The sequence below is a fragment of the Corvus hawaiiensis genome, chromosome 26, assembly GCF_020740725.1.
Source record: "Corvus hawaiiensis isolate bCorHaw1 chromosome 26, bCorHaw1.pri.cur, whole genome shotgun sequence".
Classification (NCBI taxonomy): Eukaryota; Metazoa; Chordata; class Aves; order Passeriformes; family Corvidae; genus Corvus; species Corvus hawaiiensis.
Window position 1 is genome coordinate 45,335,657 of NC_063238.1, and position 23,295 is coordinate 45,358,951.

The 23,295-nt window shown below is 55.5% G+C and overlaps 1 protein-coding gene across 1 annotated transcript; it reads left to right on the forward strand.

The window, feature by feature from the left end:
* The first annotated feature begins 805 nt into the window (after positions 1–805).
* On the forward strand, positions 806–21,615 carry LOC125338441 (heat shock factor protein 1-like). Its single transcript, XM_048329225.1, is given in 11 exon segments — positions 806–810; positions 1,208–1,304; positions 3,734–3,879; positions 7,749–7,840; positions 7,876–7,999; positions 9,134–9,206; positions 9,208–9,237; positions 13,438–13,461; positions 13,463–13,504; positions 16,623–16,692; positions 21,306–21,615. Coding segments are annotated over 11 exon segments (927 nt in total). The 3' UTR covers positions 21,530–21,615.
* The last annotated feature ends 1,680 nt before the right edge of the window (positions 21,616–23,295 follow it).

Below are 23,295 nucleotides of genomic sequence, written 5' to 3' on the forward strand. Positions count from 1 at the left end.
GCATTCTCCGGGATGGATTCTGTGGGATGTGCGGGATGGATTCTGTGGGATGGATTCTGTGGGATGGATTCTGCGGGATGGATTCTGCGGGGATGGATTCTGTGGGATGGATTCTGTGGGATGGATTCTCCGGATGGATTCTGTGGGATGGATTCTGTGGGATGGATTCTCCGGGATGGATTCTGTGGATGGATTCTGTGGGATGGATTCTCCGGATGGATTCTGTGGGATGGATTCTCCGGGATGGATTCTGTGGGATGGATTCTGTGGGATGGATTCTGTGGATGGATTCTGCGGGATGGATTCTGCGGGATGGATTCTCCGGGATGGATTCTCCGGGATGGATTCTGTGGGATGGATTCTGTGGGATGTGTGGGATGGATTCTCCGGGATGGATTCTCCGGGATGCGTGGGATGGATTCTCCGGGATCGATTCTTGGGATGGATTCTCCGGGATCGATTCTTTGGGATGGATTCTGTGGGATGTGCGGGATGGATTCTCTGGGATGTGTGGGATGGATTCTGCGGGATGGATTCTCTGGGATGTGTGGGGTGGATTCTCCGGGATGGATTCTCCGGGATGGATTCTGTGGGATGGATTCTGTGGGATGGATTCTCGTGGGATGTGCGGGATGGATTCTGTGGGATGTGTGGGGATGGATTCTGTGGGATGGATTCTGTGGGATGGATTCTCTGGGATGGATTCTGCGGGATGGATTCTGCGGGATGGATTCTCCGGGATGGATTCTGTGGGATGGATTCTGTGGGATGTGTGGGATGGATTCTCCGGGATGGATTCTCCGGGATGCCGTGGGATGGATTCTCCGGGATCGATTCTTTGGGATGGATTCTGTGGGATGTGCGGGATGGATTCTCTGGGATGTGTGGGATGGATTCTCCGGGATGGATTCTGTGGGATGTGTGGGATGGATTCTGCGGGATGGATTCTGTGGGATGGATTCTCTGGGATGGATTCTGTGAGATGGATTCTGTGGGATGTGCGGGATGGATTCTCCGGGATGGATTCTCCGGGATGGATTCTGTGGGATGGATTCTGTGGGGATGTGTGGGATGGATTCTGTGGGATGGATTCTGTGGGATGTGCGGGGATGAATTCTCCGGGATGTGCAGGATGCGTTCCCGGCGCTGGACTCCGGGCTTGTTCCCGGGTTTTTTTTTTTTCCCGGGATTTCCCGGGAACGGGCAGCCCGCTGATGCTGAACGACGGCGGCTCCGCGCATTCCATGCCCAAGTACAGCCGGCAATATTCCCTGGAACACGTCCACGGCAACTCCCCCTACGCCGTGAGCCGGGCGGGGAAAAGCGGGAATGGGGAAGGGCGAGGGGGGCGGGATGAGGGGTGGGATTTGGTGGGAATGGGAGCGGTGGGAATGGGAGCGGTGGGAATGGGAACGGTGGGAATGGGAATGAGGGGTGGGAATGGTGGGAATGGGATCGGTGGGAATGGGAATGAGGGGTGGGAATGGTGGGAATGGGATCGGTGGGAATGGGATCAGTGGGAATGGGATCGGTGAGAATGGGAACGAGGGGGTGGGAATGAGGGGTGGGAATGGTGGGAATGGGATCGGTGGGAATGGGATTGGAGCTGGGATTCATTGGGAATGGGATTGGTGGGAATGAGATTGGTGGGAATGGGATTGGAGCTGGGATTCATTGGGAATGGGATTGGTGGGAATGGGATTGGTGGGAATGGGAATGAGGGGGTGGGAAATGGGAATGGGGGATGGGAATGAGGGGTGGGATTGGTGGGAATGGGATTGGTGGGAATGGGATCGGTGGGAATGGGATGGGGAGCTGGGATTCATTGGGAATGGGATTGGTGGGAATGGGATTGGTGGGGAATGGGAATGAGGAGTGGGATTTTGTGGGAATGGGATCGGTGGGAATGGGATCGGTGGGAATGGGATTGGTGGGGAATGGGATTGGTGAGAATGGGATTGGAGCTGGGATTCATTGGAATGGGATTGGTGGGAATGGGATTGGTGGGAATGGGATTGGTTGGAATGGGAATGAGGAGTGGGGATTTGTGGGAATGGTGGGATTGGTGGGAATGGGATCAGTGGGAATGGGATTGGAGCTGGGATTCATTGGGAATGGGATGAAGAATGGGATTGGTGGGAATGGGGGAGAAAAAGGACTGGGGATTGGTGGGAATGGGGAATGAGGAGTGGGATTTGTGGGAATGGGTGGGGGAGTGTTGGGAATGGGAATGGTGGGAATGGGATTGGTTGGAATGGGAATGAGAGGTTGGGATCGGTGGGAATGGGATCGGTGGGAGAATGGGAATGGTGGGAATGGGATCGGTGGGAATGGGATGGGAGCTGGGATTCATTGGGAATGGGATTGGTGGGAATGGGATCAGTGGGAATGGGATGGGAGCTGGGATTTATTGGGAATGGGATGAGGAATGTGGGTTTGGGATTGGTGGGGAATGGGGGAGAAAAAGGACTGGGATTGGTGGGAATGGGATTGGTGGGAATGGGATTGGTGGGAATGGGAATGAGGAGTGGGATTTTGTGGGAATGGGAGTGTTGGGAATGGGATTGGTGGGAATGGGATTGGTTGGAATGGGAATGAGAGGTGGGATCGGTGGGAATGGGATTGGTGGGAATGGGATCGGTGGGAATGGGATTGGTGGGAGTGGGATTTGTGGGAATGGGAGTGTTGGGAATGGGATCGGTGGGAATGGGATGGTTGGAATGGGGAATGAGAGGTGGGGAATCGGTGGGAATGGGAATGGTGGGAATGGGATCGGTGGGAATGGGATGGGAGCTGGGATTCATTGGGAATGGGATGAGGAGTGGGATTGGTGGGAATGGGGGAGAAAAAGGACTGGGATTGGTGGGAATGGGAATGAGGAGTGGGATTGTGGTTGTGGGAATGGGATTGTTGGGAATGGGATCGGTTGGAATGGGATTGGTGGGAATGGGGATGAGGGGAATAGGAATGAGGAGTTGGATCGGTGGGAATGGGAACGGGGGACAGGAATTTGTGGGAAGGGGATTGGTGGGAATGGGAACGGGGGGTGGGATTTTATGGGAATGGGGAATGGGAAAAAGGACTGGGAATTCTGGGGCTCTTCCCCACCTTTTTTCTGGGAATTTTGGGCTCCTGCTCCACCTTTTCCCTTGGAATTTTGGGACTCTTCCCCACCTTTTTTTCCCTTGGAATTTCGGGGTCCCACCCCACCTTTTTTCTGGGAATTTTGGGGTCCCACTCCACCTTTTGCCTTGGAATTTTGGGATCTACCCCTCCTTTTTCCTTGGAATTCTGGGACTCTTCTCCACCTTTTTTCCTGGGAATTCTGGGGTCCTGCCCCACATTTTTTTTCGGGGGAATTTTGGGCTCCCGCTCCGCCTTTTCCCTTGGAATTTCGGGACTCTTGCCCATCTTTTCCCCTTGGAATTTTGGGATTCTTCCCCCCCTTTTTTCTGGGAATTTTGGGGCTCCCGCTCCACCTTCTCCCTTGGAAATTTTGGGATCTACCCCTCCTTTCTCCTTGGAATTTTGGGGGTCCCGCTCCACTTTCCCCTTGGAATTTTGGGACTCTTCCCCTCCTTTTTTCTTGGAATTCTGGGGCTCTTCCCCACCTTTTCCCTGGGAATTCTGGGACTCTTCCCCACCTTTTCCCTTGGGGATTTCCGGTGTCCCAACCCTGCTTTTCCCAGGAATTCCGGCATCCCCAGCCCTGATCCCGCCTTTCCCATTCCAGGCTCCGTCCCCGGCCTTCGGCGGCTCCGCTCTGTATTCCCCGGATTCCGGCGCCAATTCCGGCCCCATCATCTCGGACGTGACCGAGCTGCCCCCGTCCAGCCCCGAGGCCTCTCCCGGCGGGAGCCTGGACGGGAGGTGGGAATCGCATCCCAAAAATTCCCTGGGAAAGCTCCTTTTCCGCCAGAGCCGGGCAGCCAAAGCCCGGAATCACGGGCTTATCCCGGCGGGAATTCCCTGGAAAACGGCTCGGGGGGGGTTGGATCCAGCCCCAGTTCCCATTCCAGAGGTTGGGATTTGTCCCTCTGGAATTGGGTCTTAATCCCATTGGAAATTCCCTGGAAAAGAGCTCAGGGAGGGGGAGAACTCAGCCCCAGTTCCCATTCCAGAGGTTGGGATTGAGAATTCCCTGGAAAACGGCTCGGGAGGGTTGGATTCAGCCCCAGTTCCCATTCCAGAGGTTGGGATTTGTCCCTCTGGAATTGGGGTCTTTATCCCATTGAAAATTCCCTGGAAAAGAGCTCGGGATTCAGTCCAGTTCCCATTCCAGAGGCTGGGATTGAGAATTCCCTGGAAAACGGCTCAGGGGGGGTTGGATCCAGTCCAGTTCCCATTCCAGAGGCTGGGATTTGTCCCTCTGGAATTGGGTCTTAATCCCATTGAAAATTCCCTGGAAAAGAGCTCGGGATTCAGTCCAGTTCCCATTCCAGATTTTGGGATTTGTCCCTCTGGAATTGGGTCTTTATCCCATTGGAAATTCCGTGGAAAAGAGCTCAGGGAGGGAGAAATCAGCTGGGATTTGTCCCTCTGGAATTGGGTTTTATCCCATCGAAAATTCCCTGGAAAAGAGCTCAGGGAGGGGGAGAACTCAAGCCCCAGTTCCCATTCCAGAGGTTGGGATTTGTCCCTCTGGAATTGAGGTCTTTATCCCGTGGAGAATTCCCTGGAAAAGAGCTCGGGAGCCTCTGGATCCTGGGAATGCTCCGAGGTGGCCGGGAAAGGTGGGATGGGGATGGAACGGGGCTCCGGAATATTCGGGAACTGCTTCTCCTCAGCTCTTTTTTTTCATGGAATTCCGGGATGATTCGGGGTGGGAAGGGGCTCCGGGATCATCCCGGCAGCTCCCGCTGTGCCGGGATTGTTCCAGGGATTCTCTGGGAATTCGCTGGCGGGCGGGAATGGCTTCCCAAGGTCCCGAAATTCCATGGGGAAGCCGTTCCCTGGCTCCTGCCCCTGCAGCCTTTATGCCGAGCCCCTCTCCAGCCCCTCAAAATTCCCTAAATACCCCTCAAAATTCCCTAAAAAAACCCTCAAAATTCCCTAAAATACCTCTCAAAATTCCCTAAAAGAACCTCCTGAAAATTCCCTAAAAAAACCCTCAAAATTCCCAAAAAAAAAACCCCTGAAAATTCCCTAAAACCCCCTCAAAATTCCCTAAAAAAACCTCCTGAAAACTCCCTAAAAAAATCCTCAAAATCCCCTAAAAAAAAAACCCTGCAAATTCCCTAAAAACCCCTGAAAATTCCCTAATAAAACCCTGAAAGGTCCCTAAAAAAACCCTCAAAATTCCCTAAAAAAACCCCTCAAAATTCCCTAAAAGGACCCATAAAAATTCCCTAATAAACCCCTGAAAATTCCCAAAAAACCCCTCAGAATTCCCTAAAACCCCCCCAGGCTCCTGCCCCTGCAGCCTTTATGCCGAGCCCCTCTCCAGCTGTGCTGGAAAAACCTCTGGAAAAGGCCCTGGAAGGGGCTCGGGGCTCTCCTGGAATTCCGCTGCTCCCCCTGCACATTCCCAGTTCATTCCCAGCTCGTTCCCAGCCAGGATTTCCGGGATTCTCATCCCACCCGTGCCAAGAATTCCCTCCCTAATCCCACCCTTCCAGCCCATTCCCGTCATTTCCATTATTCCCGTTATTCCCATTATTCATTGTCATCATTCCCGTTATATTCCCACCATTCCCATCATTCCCATTATTTATTCCCAGTATTCCCATCATTTCCTTTATTCCCATTATTTATTCCCATTACTTTTTCCCATCATTCCCATCATTTATTCCATTATTTATTCCTCTCATTCCCATCATTTTTCCATTATTTATTCTCGATTTTCCCATCATTCCCATTATTTATTCCCATTACTTTTTTCCCGTCAGTCCCGTCATTTATTCCATTATTTATTCCCATCATTCCCATCGTTCCCATCATTCCCCTCATCCGTTCCCATCATTCCCGTCATTCCCATTATCTCCATTATTCCCATGATTAATTCCTATCATTCCCATTATTTTTTCCAATTATTTATTCCCATCATTCCCATCATTCCCATTATTTATTCCCATCATTCCCATCATTTTTCCATTATTTATTCCCGTTATTCCCATCATTCCCTTTATTGCCATCATCCCCATCATTCCCATCATTTATTCCCATCATTCCCATCATTTATTCCATTATTTATCCCCATCATTCCCATCGTTTTTCCATTATTTATCCCTATCATTCCCATCATTCCCGTTATTTATCCCCATTATTCCCATCATTTTTCCATTATTCATTCCCATCATTCCCATCATTCCCGTCTTTCCCATTATTCCTGTTATCCCCATAATTAATTCCCATCATTCTCATCATTTATTCCGATCATTCCCATCATTCCCATTATTTTTTTTCCATTATTCCCATTATTTATTCCCATTATTCCCGTCATTTTTCCATTAATTATTCCCATCGTTCCCATCATTCCCATTATTTATTCCATTATTTATCCCCATCATTCCCATCGTTTCTCCATTATTTATTCCCATCGTTGCCTTTATTCCCATTATTTATTCCCATTACTCTTTCCCATCATTCCCATCATTTATTCCATTATTCATTCCCATCGTTGCCATCATTCCCGTCATTTATTCCCATCATTCCCATTATTCCCATTATTTATTCCCATTATTCCCATCATTTTCCCATTAATTATTCCCATCGTTCCCATCATTCCCATTATTTATTCCCATCATTTTTCCATTATTTATTCCCATTATTCCCATCATTCCCATCATTTATCCCCGTCCTTCCCATTATTTATTCCATGATTTATTCCCCATCATTCCCATTATTTATTTCCATCATTCCCATCATTTTTCCATTCTTTATTCCCGTTATTCCCATCATTCCCCTTTATTCCCATCATTCCCATCATTCATTCCCATCATTCCCATCATTCAGTTCCCATTATTCCCATTTATCCCCGTCCTTCCCATCATTCCCATTACTCATCCCCCATCATTCCCATCATTCCCATCATTCCCATCATTCCCATCATTCCCATCATTCATTCCCATCATTCCCATTACTCCTCCCCATCATTCCCATCATTCCCATCATTCTCATTATTCCCATTATTCCCATCATTCCCATTTTTCCCATTACTCATCCCTATCATTCCCATTATTCCCATTATTCATTCCCATTATTCCCATTACTCCTCCCCATCATTCCCATCATCCCCATCATTCCCATCATTCCCATTAATCATTCCCATTATTCATTCCCATTATTCCCATTACTCATCCCCATCATTCCCATCATTCCCATCATTCCCATCATCCCCATCATTCCCATTATTCCCCATCATTCCCATTATTCCCATTACTCATCCTCATCACTCCCATTATTCCCATCATTCCCATTATTCATACCCATTATTCCCATTTCTCCTCCCCATCATTCCCATCATTCCACATCATTCCCATTATTCATTCCCATTATTCCCATTACTCATCCTCATCGCTCCCATTATTCCCATTATTCCCATTATTCGATACCCATCATTCCCATTTCTCCTCCCCATCATTCCCATCATTCCCATCATTCCCATTATTCATTCCCATTATTCCCATTACTCCTCCCCATCATTCCCATCATTCCCATTATTCATTCCCATCATTCCCATCATTCATTCCCATCCTTCCCACCGTCCATTCCCCTCCTTCCCACCCCTCATTCCCGCTTTTCCCCAGGAGCAGCCCGGTGATCCGGATCAAGGAGGAGCCGCCCAGCCCCACGCCCAGCCCGCACGTGGAGGAGCCCAACCCCGGCAACGCCGCCAATCCGGGAATTCCGGGAATTCTGGGAACGCCGCGCCGGGAGCCGAGACCCCCCTGTCCCCCTCCACCTTCATCGACTCCATCCTGCGGGAAAACGAGCCCGGAGCCGCTCCCGGCAATCCCCAATCCCAGGAAAAGTGCCTGAGCGTCGCCTGCCTCGACAAGTGAGCGCCGGCAATTCCCGGGAATCCGGGATGGGGCTTCCATGGGATTGGGGATTCCCGGGATTCCCGGGATTCCGGGATGGGGTTCACCAGGGTTGGGATTCCTGGGATTCCGGGATGGGGCTCCCCAGGGTTGGGATTCCCGAGATTCCCAGAATTCCCGGGATGGGGCTCCCTGGGTTGGGATTCCTGGGATTCCCGGAATTCCGGGATGGGCTCCTCAGGAGGGCTCTCAGGAGGCCCCCTGGGTTGGAATTCCGGGATGGGGCTCCTCAGGAGGGTCCCCCTGGGTTGGGGATTCCGGGATGGGGCTCTCTGGGTTGGGATTCCTGGGATTCCCGGGATTCTGGGATGGGGCTCCTCGGGAGGGCCCCCCTGGGTTGGGATTCCCGAGATTCCCAGGATTCCGGGATGGGGCTCCCCTGGGTTGGGATTCCCGAGATTCCCGGAATTCTGGGATGGGGCTCCCCTGGGTTGGGATTCCCAGGATTCCCAGAATTCCGGGATGGGGCTCCCAGGGTTGGGATTCCCAGAATTCTGGGATGGGGCTCCCCTGGGTTGGGATTCCCAGAATTCCGGGATGGGGCTCCCTGGGTTGGGATTCCTGGGATTCCCGGGATTCCGGGATGGGGCTCCCCAGGGTTGGGATTCCCGAGATTCCCAGAATTCGGGGATGGGGCTCCCCTGGGTTGGGATTCCCGAGATTCCCGGGATTCGGGGATGGGGCTCCCCTGGGTTGGGATTCCCGGGATTCCCAGAATTCTGGGATGGGGCTCCCCCTGGGTTGGGATTCCCGAGATTCCCGGGATTCGGGGATGGGGCTCTCCTGGGTTGGGGATTCCCGGGATTCCTGGAATTCTGGGATGGGGCTCCCCTGGGTTGGGATTCCCAGAATTCTGGGATGGGGCTCCCCTGGGTTGGGATTCCCCGAGATTCCCGGGATTCCAGGATGGGGCTCCCCAGGGTTGGGATTCCCGAGATTCCCGGGATTCCAGGATGGGACTCCTCAGGGGGGTCCCCCTGGGTTGGGATTCCCGGGATTCCTGGAATTCCGGGATGGGGCTCCCTGGGTTGGGATTCCCGAGATTCCCGTTCCCGGCCCTGATCCCGCTGTTTGGGGGCCGTTCCCAGCAGGAATGAGCTGAACGAGCACCTGGACACGATCGACTCCAGCCTGGACAATCTGCAGGCGCTGCTGAGCTCGCACGGGCTTCAGCGTGGACAGCGCGCTGCTGGACGTGAGCTCCGCCATTCCCGCAATTCCCGGAATTCCCAATTCCCAGAATTCCCAAATTCCCCAGTTCCCGGGTGTTCCCCCAATTCCCGGCATTCCCGGGTTCCTGGCGTTCCCAATTCCCAGAATTCCCCAAATTCCCCAATTCCCGGTGTTCCCAATTCCCGGCATTCCTGGTGTTCCCAATTCCCAGCGTTCCCGGGTTCCTGGTGTTCCCCATTCCCGGAATTCCCAAACTCCCAGCATTTCCCAATTCCCAGAATTCCCACAATTCCCCAGTTCCCGGTGTTCCCAATTCCCGGCGTTCCCGGGTTCCTGGTGTTCCCAATTCCCGGTGTTCCCCATTCCCGGAATTCCCAAACTCCCAGCATTTCTCAATTCCCAGAATTCCCAAATTCCCCAGTTCCCGGTGTTCCCAATTCCCGGCGTTCCCGGGTTCCTGGTGTTCCCAATTTCCGGTGTTCCCAAATTCCCAGCATTTCCCAATTCCCAGAATTCCCAAATTCCCCAGTTCCAGTGTTCCCAATTCCCGGCATTCCCGGGTTCCTGGCGTTCCCAATTCCCGGTGTTCCCCATTCCCGGAATTCCCAAACTCCCAGCATTTCCCAATTCCCAGAATTCCCCAAATTCCCCAATTCCCGGTGTTCCCAATTCCCGGCATTCCTGGTGTTCCCAATTCCCAGCGTTCCCGGGTTCCTGGTGTTCCCCATTCCCGGAATTCCCAAACTCCCAGCATTTCCCAATTCCCAGAATTCCCAAATTCCCCAGTTCCCGGTGTTCCCAATTCCCGGCGTTCCCGGGTTCCTGGTGTTCCCAATTCCCGGTGTTCCCAAATTCCCATCATTTCCCAATTCCCAGAATTCCCAAATTCCCCAATTCCCAGTGTTCCCAATTCCCGGGCATTCCCGGGTTCCTGGTGTTCCCAATTCCCGGTGTTCCCCATTCCCAGCGTTTCCCAAACTCCCAGCATTTCCCAATTCCCAGAATTCCCAAATTCCCCAATTCCCGGGTGTTCCCAATTCCCAGCGTTCCCGGGGTTCCTGGTGTTCCCCAATTCCCGGTGTTCCCCATTCCCGGAATTCCCAAATTCCAGCATTTCCCAATTCCCAGAATTCCCAAATTCCCCCAGTTCCCAGTGTTCCCAATTCCCAGCGTTCCCAATTCCCGGCGTTCCCGGGTTCCTGGTGTTCCCAATTCCCGGTGTTCCCCATTCCCAGCGTTCCCAAATTCCCAGCATTTCCCAATTCCCAGAATTCCCAAATTCCCCAGTTCCCAGTGTTCCCAATTCCCAGCGTTCCCAAATTCCCAGCATTTCCCAATTCCCAGAATGCCCAAATTCCCCCATTCCCAGCGTTCCCGGGTGTTCCTGGTGTTCCCCATTCCCGGAATTCCCCATTCCCGGAATTCCCAAACTACCCAGCATTTCCCAATTCCCAGAATTCCCCAAATTCCCCCATTCCCGGTGTTCCCAATTCCCGGCGTTCCCGGGTTCCTGGTGTTCCCAATTCCCAGCGTTCCCAAATTCCCAGCATTTCCCAATTCCCAGAATTCCCCAAATTCCCCAATTCCCGGTGTTCCCAATTCCCGATGTTCCCCATTCCCGTAATTCCTATATTCCCAGCATTTCCCAATTCCCAGAATTCCCCAAATTCCCCCATTCCCAGTGTTCCCAATTCCCGGCGTTCCCGGGGTTCCTGGTGTTCCCAATTCCTGGTGTTCCCAATTCCCGGAGTTCCCAAATTCCCAGGCATTTCCCAATTCCCAGAATTCCCAAATTCCCCAATTCCCGGTGTTCCCAATTCCCAGCGTTCCCGGGTTCCTGGTGTTCCCAATTCCCGGAATTCTCCCATTCCCGGAATTCCCAAATTCCCAGCATTTCCCATTTCCCAGAATTCCCCAAATTCCCCAATTCCCGGTGTCCCAATTCCCAGCGTTCCCGGGTTCCTGGTGTTCCCAATTCCCAGCGTTCCCAAATTCCCAGCATTTCCCAATTCCCAGAATTCCCAAATTCCCCAATTCCCGGTGTTCCCAATTCCCAGCGTTCCCGGGTTCCTGGTGTTCCCAATTCCCGGTGTTCCCCATTCCCGGAATTCCCAAATTCCCAGCATTTCCCAATTCCCAGAATTCCCAAATTCCCCCCATTCCCGGTGTTCCCAATTTCCCGGCGTTCCCGGGGTTCCTGGTGTTCCCCATTCCCAGCGTTCCCAAATTCCCAGCATTTCCCAATTCCCAGAATTCCCAAATTCCCCAGTTCCCGGTGTTCCCAATTCCCAGCGTTCCCAAATTCCCAGCATTTCCCCAATTCCCAGAATTCCCAAATTCCCCAGTTCCCAGCGTTCCCAATTCCCAGCGTTCCCAAATTCCCAGCATTTCCCAATTCCCAGAATTCCCAAATTCCCCAATTCCCGGTGTTCCCAATTTCCAGCGTTCCCGGGTTCCTGGTGTTCCCAATTCCCGGTGTTCCCAATTCCCGGAATTCCCAAATTCCCAGCATTTCCCAATTCCCAGAATTCCCAAATTCCCCCATTCCCGGTGTTCCCAATTCCTGGCGTTCCCGGGTTCCTGGTGTTCCCCATTCCCGGCGTTCCCAAATTCCCCAGCATTTCCCAATTCCCAGAATTCCCAAATTCCCCCAGTTCCCGGTGTTCCCAATTCCCAGCGTTCCCGGGTTCCTGGTGTTCCCAATTCCCGGCGTTCCCGGGTTCCTGGTGTTCCCAATTCCCGGTGTTCCCAAATTCCCAGCATTTCCCAATTCCCCAGAATTCCCAAATTCCCCAGTTCCCGGTGTTCCCAATTCCCGGCGTTCCTGGTGTTCCCAATTCCCGGTGTTCCCAATTCCCAGAATTCCCCAAATTCCCAGCATTTCCCAATTCCCAGAATTCCCAAATTCCCCCATTCCCGGTGTTCCCAATTCCTGGCGTTCCCGGGTTCCTGGTGTTCCCCATTCCCCGGCGTTCCCAAATTCCCAGCATTTCCCAATTCCCAGAATTCCCAAATTCCCCAGTTCCCGGTGTTCCCCAATTCCCAGCGTTCCCAATTCCCGGTGTTCCCAATTCCTGGGGTTCCTGGTGTTCCCAGTTCGCAGTGTTCCCCAATTCCCAGTGTTCCCCAATTCCCGGTGTCCCCAGTTCCCGGTGTTCCCAATTCCTGGAATTCCCAATTCCCGGGTGTTCCCCAATTCCCAGCCTTCCCAATTCCCGGCGTTCCCAGGTTCCCAGTGCTCCCCGGGTTCCCGGCGTCCCCAATTCCCGGTGTTCCCAATTCCCAGCGTTCCCCAGTTCCCCGCCGTTCCCAATTCCTGGAATTTGCAATTCCAGAATTCCCAAATTCCCCAATTCCCGGTTGTTCCCAATTCCCGGGTTCCCAGTGTTCCCCAATTCCCAGCGTTCCATTTTTTATCTTGGGAATTCCCACTGGGACCATCCCGGGATCCATTCCCTGGGTGGGGTTTATCCATGGAATTCCTGGATCAGGGCGGGTTTATCCTGGGAATTCCCCACTGGGAATGTCCCTGGAATTCCCGGATCAGGATGGGTTTATCCCGGGAATTCCCACTGGGACCATCCCGGGATCCATTTTTATCCTGGGAATTCCCCGCTGGGGACCATCCCGGGATCCCATTCCCTGGTCAGGTTTATCCCGGGAATTCCCATTGGGAACATTCCAGGATCCATTCCCTGGTTGGGTTTATCCCAGGAATTCCCACTGGGAACATTCCAGGATCCATTTTTATCCTGGGAATTCCCATTGGGAGCATTCCAGGATCCATTCCCTGGTTGGGTTCTTATCCCAGGAATTCCCACTGGGAACATTCCAGGATCCATTTTTTATCCTGGGAATTCCCACTGGGACCATCCCGGGATCCATTCCCCTGGTCGGGTTTATCCCAGGAATTCCCACTGGGACCATCCCGGGATCCATTCCCTGGTCGGGTTTATCCCAGGGAATTCCCACTGGGACCATCCCCGGGATCCATTCCCTGGTTGGGTTTATCCCGGGAATTCCCACTGGGACCATCCCAGGATCCATTTTTATCCTGGGAATTCCCACTGGGACCATCCCCGGGATCCATTCCCTGGGTGGGTTTATCCCGGGAATTCCCGCACTGGGACCATCCCGGGATCCATTCCCTGGCTCCCAGCGCGTCTCTCCCGGGAATTCCGCCCCTTCCCGGGTGTCCCATTCCCGGTTTTTTTCCCCGCAGCTCTTCAGCCCGTCCATGGCGGTGGCCGGACGTGACCCTGCCGGACCTGGACAGCAGCTTGGCCAGTGTGAGCTCAGAATTCCCGGGATTCTCTTGGAATTCCGGCCGGAGGGAGGCGGCCTTGGGGAATTCCCCGGCGGGAACAATCCCAGTGAACCCCCTCCCCCCCCCAAAAAAAATGAGGGAAAATCCCGGATTTTTCCAGCCCTTGGGAAGCTCGGGAAGGGACCTGGAAACTGCTCCGGGGTCTGTCCCATTTCCCATCCCAACATCCCGGATTTCTCCGGGAAAATCCTTGGATTGGAGGCCCGAAATTCCCTGGAAAGCCGATCCCAAATCCCGGCCTGGGAATGTCCCGGGGGGGGGCTCCAGAATCCCGGGATTTGGGTCCTTTGCGGGGAGATTCCAAGAGGAGATTCCAAGGGGTGGGAATGGGGGAGATCCCAGGGATCCCCCGGTGCCATTCCCAAGGATTTTCCCCAAGGAAAAGCTCCTTTGGGATCCTCCTTTGGGACCCACTCCTGGAAGGCGGGAATTCCCGATCCCACGGGATGGGGACTGGGGGGGGAGGGGTTGGGGCCGGGAAGAGCCGGAATCCAGAGGGGAAATCTGGGATCGGGGCCAGGATCAGGATCGGGGCTGGGATCGGGATCGCGATCGAGGCCAGGATTGGGATCTGGTGGGATTGGGATCAGGATCGGGGCTGGGATCGGGATCAAGGCTGGGATTGAGGCTGGGATTGGGATCGGGGCTGGGATCGGGATTGGGATCGGGGCTGGGATTGAGGCCGGGATCAGGATTGGGGCTGAGATCGGGATTGGGACTGGGATTGGGATCAGGGCTGGGATCGGGATCAGGGCTGGGATCGGGATCGGGGCTGGGATTGGGATCAAGGCTGGGATCAGGATTGGGGCTGGGATTGGGATCAGGATTGGGGCTGGGATCGGGATCAAGGCTGGGATCGGGATTGGGGCTGGGATTGGGATCAAGGCTGGGATTGGGATCACGGTGGGGATCAGGATTGAGGCCAGGATCAGGATCAGGGCTGGGATCGGGACTGGGATTGGGATCAGGGCTGGGATCGGGATTGGAGCTGGGATTGGGGATCCGGACTAGGATCAGGATCAGGGCTGGGATCAGGGCTGGGATTGGAATCAAGGCCAGGATTGGGATCGGGGCTGAGATCAGGGCTGGAGTCGGGATCGGGGCTGGGATTGGGATCGCGGTGGGGATCGGGATCAGGGTTGGGATCAAGGCCAGGATTGGGATCAGAGCTGAGATCCAGATCAGGGCTGGGATCAGGGCTGGGATCGGGATCGGGGCTGGGATTGGGATTGGGATTGGGATCAAGGCCAGGATCAGGATCGGGGCCAGGATCAGGATCGGGATCAGGGCTGGGATCAGGGTCAGGATTGGGATCATGGCTGGGATCAGGACTGAGGCCCAGATCAGGATTGGTATCGGGGCTGGGATTGGGATCAGGATCGGGGCCAGGATCGGGATCGGGGCTGGGATCGAGGCCAGGATCGGGATCAGAGCCAGGATCAGGATCGGGGCTGGGATTGGGATTGAGGCCGGGATCAGGATCGGGGCTGGGATTGGGATCGGGGCCGGGATCAAGGCTGAGATCGGGATCAGGGCCGGGATCGAGGCCAGGATCGGGATCAGGGCCGGGATCAGGATCGGGGCTGGGATTGAGGCTGGGATCAGGATCAGGGCTGGGATCGGGACTGGGATTGGGATCTGGGCTGGGATCAAGGCCAGGATTGGGATCAGGGCTGGGATCAGGATTGGGGCTGGGATCGGGATCAAGGCTGGGATCGGGATCAAGGCTGGGATTGAGGCTGGGATTGGGATCGGGGCTGGGATCGGGATCAGGGCTGGGATTGGGATTGGGGCTGGGATCGGGATTGGGGCTGGGATTGGGATCAAGGCTGGGATTGAGGCCGGGATCGGGGCTGGGATTGGGATCAGGGCTGGGATTGGGATCACGGTGGGGATCAGAATTGAGGCCAGGATCACGATCAGGGCTGGGATCGGGGCTGGGATTGGGATCAGGGCTGGGATCGGGATTGGAGCTGGGATTGGGATCAGGACTGGGATCAGGATCAAGGCCAGGATCAGGGCTGGGATCAGGGCTGGGATTGGAATCAAGGCCAGGATTGGGATCGGGGCTGGGATCAGGGCTGGAGTCGGGATTGGGGCTGGGATTGGGATCGCGGGTGGGGATCGGGATCAGGGTTGGGATCAAGGCCAGGATTGGGATCAGAGCTGAGATCTGGATCAGGTCTGGGATTGGGATCGGGGCTGGGATTGGGATTGGGATCAAGGCCAGGATCGGGATCGGGGCCAGGATCAGGATCGGGATCGGGGCTGGGATCAGGGTCAGGATTGGGATCGTGGCTGGGATCAGGACTGAGGCCGAGATCGGGATTGGTATCGGGGCTGGGATTGGGATCAGGATCGGGATCGGGGCCGGGATCGAGGCCAGGATCGGGATCAGAGCCAGGATCAGGATCGGGGCTGGGATTGGGATTGAGGCCGGGATCAGGATCGGGGCTGGGATTGGGATCGGGGCCGGGATCAAGGCTGAGATCGGGATCGGGGCCGGGATCGAGGCCAGGATCAGGATCAGGGCCGGGATCGGGATTGGGGCTGGGATCAGGATCAGGATCGGGGCTGGGATCAGGATCGGGGCTCGGATCGGGATCAGGGCCGGGATCGGGTCTGGGATCTGGATCTGGGCTGGGATCGGGATCAGGGCTGGGATCACGCTGGGATCAGGATCAGGGCTGGGATCGGGATCAGGGCTGGGATCAGGATCACAGTGGGGATCAGGATCAGGGCTGGGATTGGGATCAGGGCTGGGATTGGGATCAGGGCTGGGGTCAGGGCTGGGATCAGGATCAGGGCCGGGATCGGGATCAGGGCCGGGATCGGGATCAGGGCCGGGATTTACTCCGGGAACACCCCCGGTGTCTGAGGAATGCAGAACCATCCCCGGCTCATTCCCAGGCTTTCCCTCTCCTGGATAATTCCCAGGAACATTTGGGATGAGCAGGGGCTGAGGTTGGGATTTCTCCCTCGGCTCCCGCGGCATTCCCGGGGTTGGGAGCAGCGGCTTTGGAATCCCTAAAAAAAAAAAACCTTGGAATAAACGCGAATCATTCCCGGAATTCCGGCAGATCCAGGATCTCCTCTCGTCCCAGGAGCAGCAGAAGCCGACAGAGGCCGAGGCCAGCGCGGGGGACTCCGGTATTCCCACCGGAATTCCCCTCTGGAATGAGGGACGGGGCTGGAAATGAGGGATCGAGATGGGGATCGGGGTCTGGGAAAAGAGGGATCGGGATTGGGATTGGGATTGGGGTCCGGGAATTGGGATCGGGGCTCAGGAAAAGAGGGATTGGGATTGGGATTGGGGCCTGGGAAAAGAGGGATTGGGATTGGGATTGGGGCTCAGGAAAAGAGGGATTGGGATAGGGATTGGGGTCTGGGAATTGGGATCGGGATTGGGATCGGGGGTCTGGGAAAAGAGGGATTGGGATTGGGATTGGGGTGTGGGAATTGGGATCGGGATTGGGATCAGGGTCTGGGAAAAGAGGGATTGGGATTGGGATTGGGGCTCAGGAAAAGAGGGATTGGGATTGGTATTGGGGTCTGGGAATTGGGATCGGGATTGGGATCAGGGCTCAGGAAAAGAGGGATTGGGATTGGGATCGGGGTCTGGGAAAAGAGGGGATCGGGATTGGGATTGGGGTCTGGGAAAAGAGGGATTGGGATTGGGATCAGGGTCTGGGAAAAGAGGGATCGGGATTGGGATTGGGATCCAGGAATTGGGACTGGGATTGGGATCAGGGTCCGGGAAAAGAGGGATCAGGATTGGGATTAGGGCCCAGGAAAAGAGGGACCGGGATTGGGATCAGGGTCCGGGAATTGGGACTGGGATTGGGATCAGGGTCCAGGAAAAGAGGGATTGGGATTGGGATCAGAGTCCGGGAATTGGGACCGGGATTGGGGATCAGGGTCCGGGAATTGGGACTGGGAATCCCACGGGAATCCCAAAGGGCGCGGCTGGAACGGGGCTGCTCCACCCGGGAATGGGCCCGGGCCCGGCCGGAGATCCCGGGAGAGGGGGATCTGTGGGGTAATGGGATCCATGGGATCCTTGGGATGGGATGGGACCCATGGGATTGGGGTGGGATAATGGGATTGGGATTGGGATCCATGGGATGGGGATGGGATCGGGATTGAGGTGGGATAATGGGATTGGGATGGGATAACTGGACTGGGATTGGGATAATGGGATTGGGATGGGATCCATGGGATTGGGATTGGGATGGGATCAGGATTGAGGTGGGATAATGGGATTGGGATGGGATCCATGGGATGGGGATGAGATCCATGGAATTGGGATGGGATCCATGGGATGGGATGGGATCCATGGAATTGGGATGGGATCTATGATACTGAGATTGGGATGATTGGGATTGGGATGGGATGGGATCGGATCCATGGGATGGGGATGGGATCCATGGGATTGGGATGGGATCCATGGGATGGGATGGGATCCATGGGATGGGATCCATGGGATTGGGATGGGATCCATGGGATGGGATCCATGGGATGGGATCCATGGGATTGGGATGGGATCCATGGGATGGGATGGGATCGGGATTGAGGTGGGATAATGGGATTGGGATGGGATCCATGGGATGGGATGAGATAATGGGATTGGGATTGGGATGGGATCCATGGGACTGGGATTGGGATTGGGATTGGGATGGGATCCATGGCATTGGGTTTGGGATGGGATCCATGGGATGGGATGGGATCGGGATTGAGGTGGGATAATGGGATTGGGATGGGATCCATGGGACTGGGATTGGGATTGGGATTGGGATGGGATCCATGGGACTGAGATTGGGATTGGGATTGGGATGGGATCCATGGCATTGGGTTTGGGATGGGATCAGATCCATGGGATGGGATGGGATCGGGATTGAGGTGGGATAATGGGATTGGGATGGGATCCATGGGATGGGGATGGGATCCATGGAATTGGGATGGGATCCATGGGATGGGATGGGATCCATGGAATTGGGATGGGATCTATGATACTGAGATTGGGATGATTGGGATTGGGATGGGATGGGATCGGATCCATGGGATGGGGATGGGATCCATGGGACCGGGATTGGGATCAGGGTCCGGGAATTGGGACTGGGAATCCCACGGGAATCCCAAAGGGCGCGGCTGGAACGGGGCTGCTCCACCCGGGAATGGGCCCGGGCCCGGCCGGAGATCCCGGGAGAGGGGGATCTGTGGGGTAATGGGATCCATGGGATCCTTGGGATGGGATGGGACCCATGGGATTGGGGTGGGATAATGGGATTGGGATTGGGATCCATGGGATGGGGATGGGATCGGGATTGAGGTGGGATAATGGGATTGGGATGGGATAACTGGACTGGGATTGGGATAATGGGATTGGGATGGGATCCATGGGATTGGGATTGGGATGGGATCAGGATTGAGGTGGGATAATGGGATTGGGATGGGATCCATGGGATGGGGATGAGATCCATGGAATTGGGATGGGATCCATGGGATGGGATGGGATCCATGGAATTGGGATGGGATCTATGATACTGAGATTGGGATGATTGGGATTGGGATGGGATGGGATCGGATCCATGGGATGGGGATGGGATCCATGGGATTGGGATGGGATCCATGGGATGGGATGGGATCCATGGGATGGGATCCATGGGATTGGGATGGGATCCATGGGATGGGATCCATGGGATGGGATCCATGGGATTGGGATGGGATCCATGGGATGGGATGGGATCGGGATTGAGGTGGGATAATGGGATTGGGATGGGATCCATGGGATGGGATGAGATAATGGGATTGGGATTGGGATGGGATCCATGGGACTGGGATTGGGATTGGGATTGGGATGGGATCCATGGCATTGGGTTTGGGATGGGATCCATGGGATGAGATGGGATCGGGATTGAGGTGGGATAATGGGATTGGGATGAGATCCATGGGACTGGGATTGGGATTGGGATTGGGATGGGATCCATGGGATTGCGATCCATGGGGTGGGATTGGGATTAGGATCCATGGGATGGGATGGGATTTGGATTGAGTTGGGATAAGGGGATTGGGATGGGATCCATGGGATGGGATGGGATCGGGATTGAGGTGGGATAATGGGATTGGGATGGGATCCATGGGATGGGATGAGATAATGGGATTGGGATTGGGATGGGATCCATGGGACTGGGATTGGGATTGGGATTGGGATGGGATCCATGGCATTGGGTTTGGGATGGGATCAGATCCATGGGATGGGATGGGATCCGGATTGAGGTGGGATAATGGGATTGGGATGGGATCCATGGGACTGGGATTGGGATTGGGATTGGGATGGGATCCATGGGATTGCGATCCATGGGGTGGGATTGGGATTAGGATCCATGGGATGGGATGGGATTTGGATTGAGTTGGGATAAGGGGATTGGGATGGGATCCATGGGATGGGATGAGATAATGGGATTGGGATTGGGATGGGATCCATGGGACTGGGATTGGGATTGGGATTGGGATGGGATCCATGGGATGGGATCCCTGGGATGGGATAATGGGATTGGGGTTGGGATTGGGATGGGATCCATGGGATGGGATGAGATAATGGGATTGGGATTGGGATGGGATCCATGGGATGAGAGGGCCCTTCCCACCCAAACTGTCCTGGGATTCCAGCCCGGAGCTGGGACATTCCCTGCTGCCCATCCCGGACCTTCCCTGCCCATCCCCCATTCCCCATCCCCCATTCCCAATCTCCCATTCCCCCATTCCCAATCCCAATCCCCCAATCCCAGTCCCACATTCCCAATCCCAATTCCCAGTCCCCCATTCCCAATCCCCCATTCCCAGTCTCACAATCCCAATCCCCCAATCCCAATCCCCCATTCCCATTCCCAATCCCCCATTCCCATTCCCAATCCCCCATTTCCAATCCCCCATTCCCATTCCCAATCCCCCATTCCCATTCCCAATCCCCCATTCCCCATCCCCCATTCCCAATCCCCCATTCCCAATCCCTCATTCCCAATTCTCCATTCCCATTCCCCATCCCCCATTCCCAATCCCCCAATCCCAGTCCCACATTCCCAATCCCAATTCCCAGTCCCCCATTCCCAATCCCCCATTCCCAGTCTCACAATCCCAATCCCCCAATCCCAATCCCCCATTCCCATTCCCAATCCCCCATTCCCATTCCCAATCCCCCATTTCCAATCCCCCATTCCCATTCCCAATCCCCCATTCCCATTCCCAATCCCCCATTCCCAATCCCTCATTCCCAATTCTCCATTCCCATTCCCCATCCCCCATTCCCAATCCCCCAATCCCAGTCCCACATTCCCCATCCCCCATTCCCAATCCCCCATTCCCAGTTCCCCATTCCCAATTCCCCAATCCCAATTCCCAATCCCCCAATCCCAATTCCCAATCCCACATTCCCAATCCCCCGTTCCCAATCCCAATCCCCCATTCCCAATCCCAGTCCCACATTCCCAATCTCCCAATCCCCCATTCCCAATCCCGATCCCCCTTTCCCAATACTCCATTCCCAATCCCCATCCCACATTCCCAGTCTCGCAATCCCAATCCCCAATTCCCAATCCCAATTCCCAATCCCTGTTTTCCAGGGAAGCAGCCGGTGCCCTGCACAGTTCAGCCGCTGTTCCCGGTGGATTATCCCAATCCCACATTCCCAATCCCAATCCCACATTCCCAGTCTCACAATCCCAATCCCCCAATCCCAATCCCAATTCCCAATCCCTGTTTTCCAGGGAAGCAGCTGGTGCCCTGCACGGTGCAGCCGCTCTTCCTGGTGGATTCCAGCGCCGTGGACGTCGGATCCGGGGATCTTCCCATCTTTTTCGAGCTGGGGGAGGGGCCGTGCTTCCCGGACGGCGACGAATATCCCGAGGAGTATCCCGAGGAGTATCCCGAGGATCCCGCGCTGCTGCCGGGCCCGGAGCCGCCCACGCCCAAGGACCCGGCCGTGTCCTAAGGCCGGGAGCAGGACAAGGACAGGGACAGGACCGGGAAAAGGACCCGGAAAAGGACCGGGAAAAGGACCTGGAAAAGGACCGGGAAAGGACCTGGAAAAGGACCTGGAAAAGGACCGGGAAAAGGGAAGCGACTCCTCCTGCTTCGCACAGACCCCGGAGCCGCCGCTCCCCACGGAGCATCCCGGGGAATCCTGGAGCATCCCTGGAGATCGTGGATGGGTTCCCAGGGGATTCCGGAGCATCCTGGAGGATCCCAGAGGACCCCGAAGGGATCCCAGAGCATCCTGGAGGATCCCGGGAGATCCCGGAGGATCCCAGGAGATCCCGGAGCAGCTCAGAGCATCACAAGGGATTCCAGAGCATCCCAGAGGACCCCGGAGGGATCCCAGAGCATCCTGGAGGATCCTGGGAGATCCCAGAGCATCACAAAGGATTCCAGAGCGTCCCAGAGCATCCCGGAGCATCCCAGAGGACCCCAGGAGATCCTGGAGGATCCTGGGAGATTCCAGAGTATCCTGGAGCATCCCAGAGGACCCCAGGAGATCCCGGAGCATCCTGGAGGATCCTGGGAGATCCCGGAGCATCCCAGAGAATCCCGGAGCATCTCAGAGGATCCCAAGGGATCCCAGAGCATCCTGGAGGATCCCGGGAGATCCCGGAGCATCCCAGAGAATCCTGGAGCATCCCAGAGGACCCCAGGAGATCCTGGAGCATTCCAGAGAATCCCGGAGCATCCCAGAGGATCCCAAGGGATCCCAGAGCATCCTGGAGGATCCCGGGAGATCCCGGAGCATCCCAGAGGACCCCAGAAGATCCCGGAGCATCCTGGAGGATCCCAGGAGATCCCAGAGCATCACAAAGGATTCCAGACCGTCCCAGAGAATCCCGGAGCATCCCAGAGCATCCCAGAGGACCCCAGGAGATCCCGGAGCATCCTGGAGGATCCCATGAGATCCCAGAGCATCACAAGGGATCCCAGGAGATCCCGGAGCATCCCAGAGGACCCCAGAAGATCCCGGAGCATCCTGGAGGATCCCAGAGCGTCCTGGAGCATCCTGGAAAATCCCAGATCATCCCGGAGCACCCCAGCGAAGAATCCCAAAGGATCGCAGAGGATCCCAGCGGATCCCTCGGTTCCTGTGCTCCTGAGGCGTTCCCAAATCCCAAAGTTCCGGCATCGGAGCCGCGCCGCAGCCGGATCCGCCCCCGCCGGGAGCGCCGGGAATGGGGCCCTTCCCGGGAAAAGGGGGATCCCGAGGGAATGAGGGGCGGGGGAAGTGGTCCCGGGGGGATCTCCCGGGGATCCGCGGGATCCGGAGAGCCACGGAGCCCTGGGATCCTGTGGGAGCTGAAATCCAGGGATCCCCGAATCCCGGAAGATCCCAGGAAACGGCGGCACCCGAAACCAAACCCGCGGGATCCCGGAATCTCACGGGAGCCCGAAATCCTGGGGAGCCCGAAATCCTGTGGGATCCCAAATCCCGGGGAAACCTGGAACACCCCGGGAGCCCCAAATTCCAGTGGGATCCCCAAATTCCAGTGGGATCCCCAAATTCCAGTGGGATCCCCAAAATCCGGCTGAGCCGCCACGCCCCCAAATCCGGGGGGACGGACCCCAAACTCCCAAAGGATCCCGAAATCCACTGGGATCCCCAAACCCTGGCAGCGCCCCCGATCCCGTGGGACTCTAAAATCCCACGGGATCCCAAAATCCAGCAGGACTCCGGAATCCAGGGACGCCCCAAATCCCACGGGATCCTCGAGG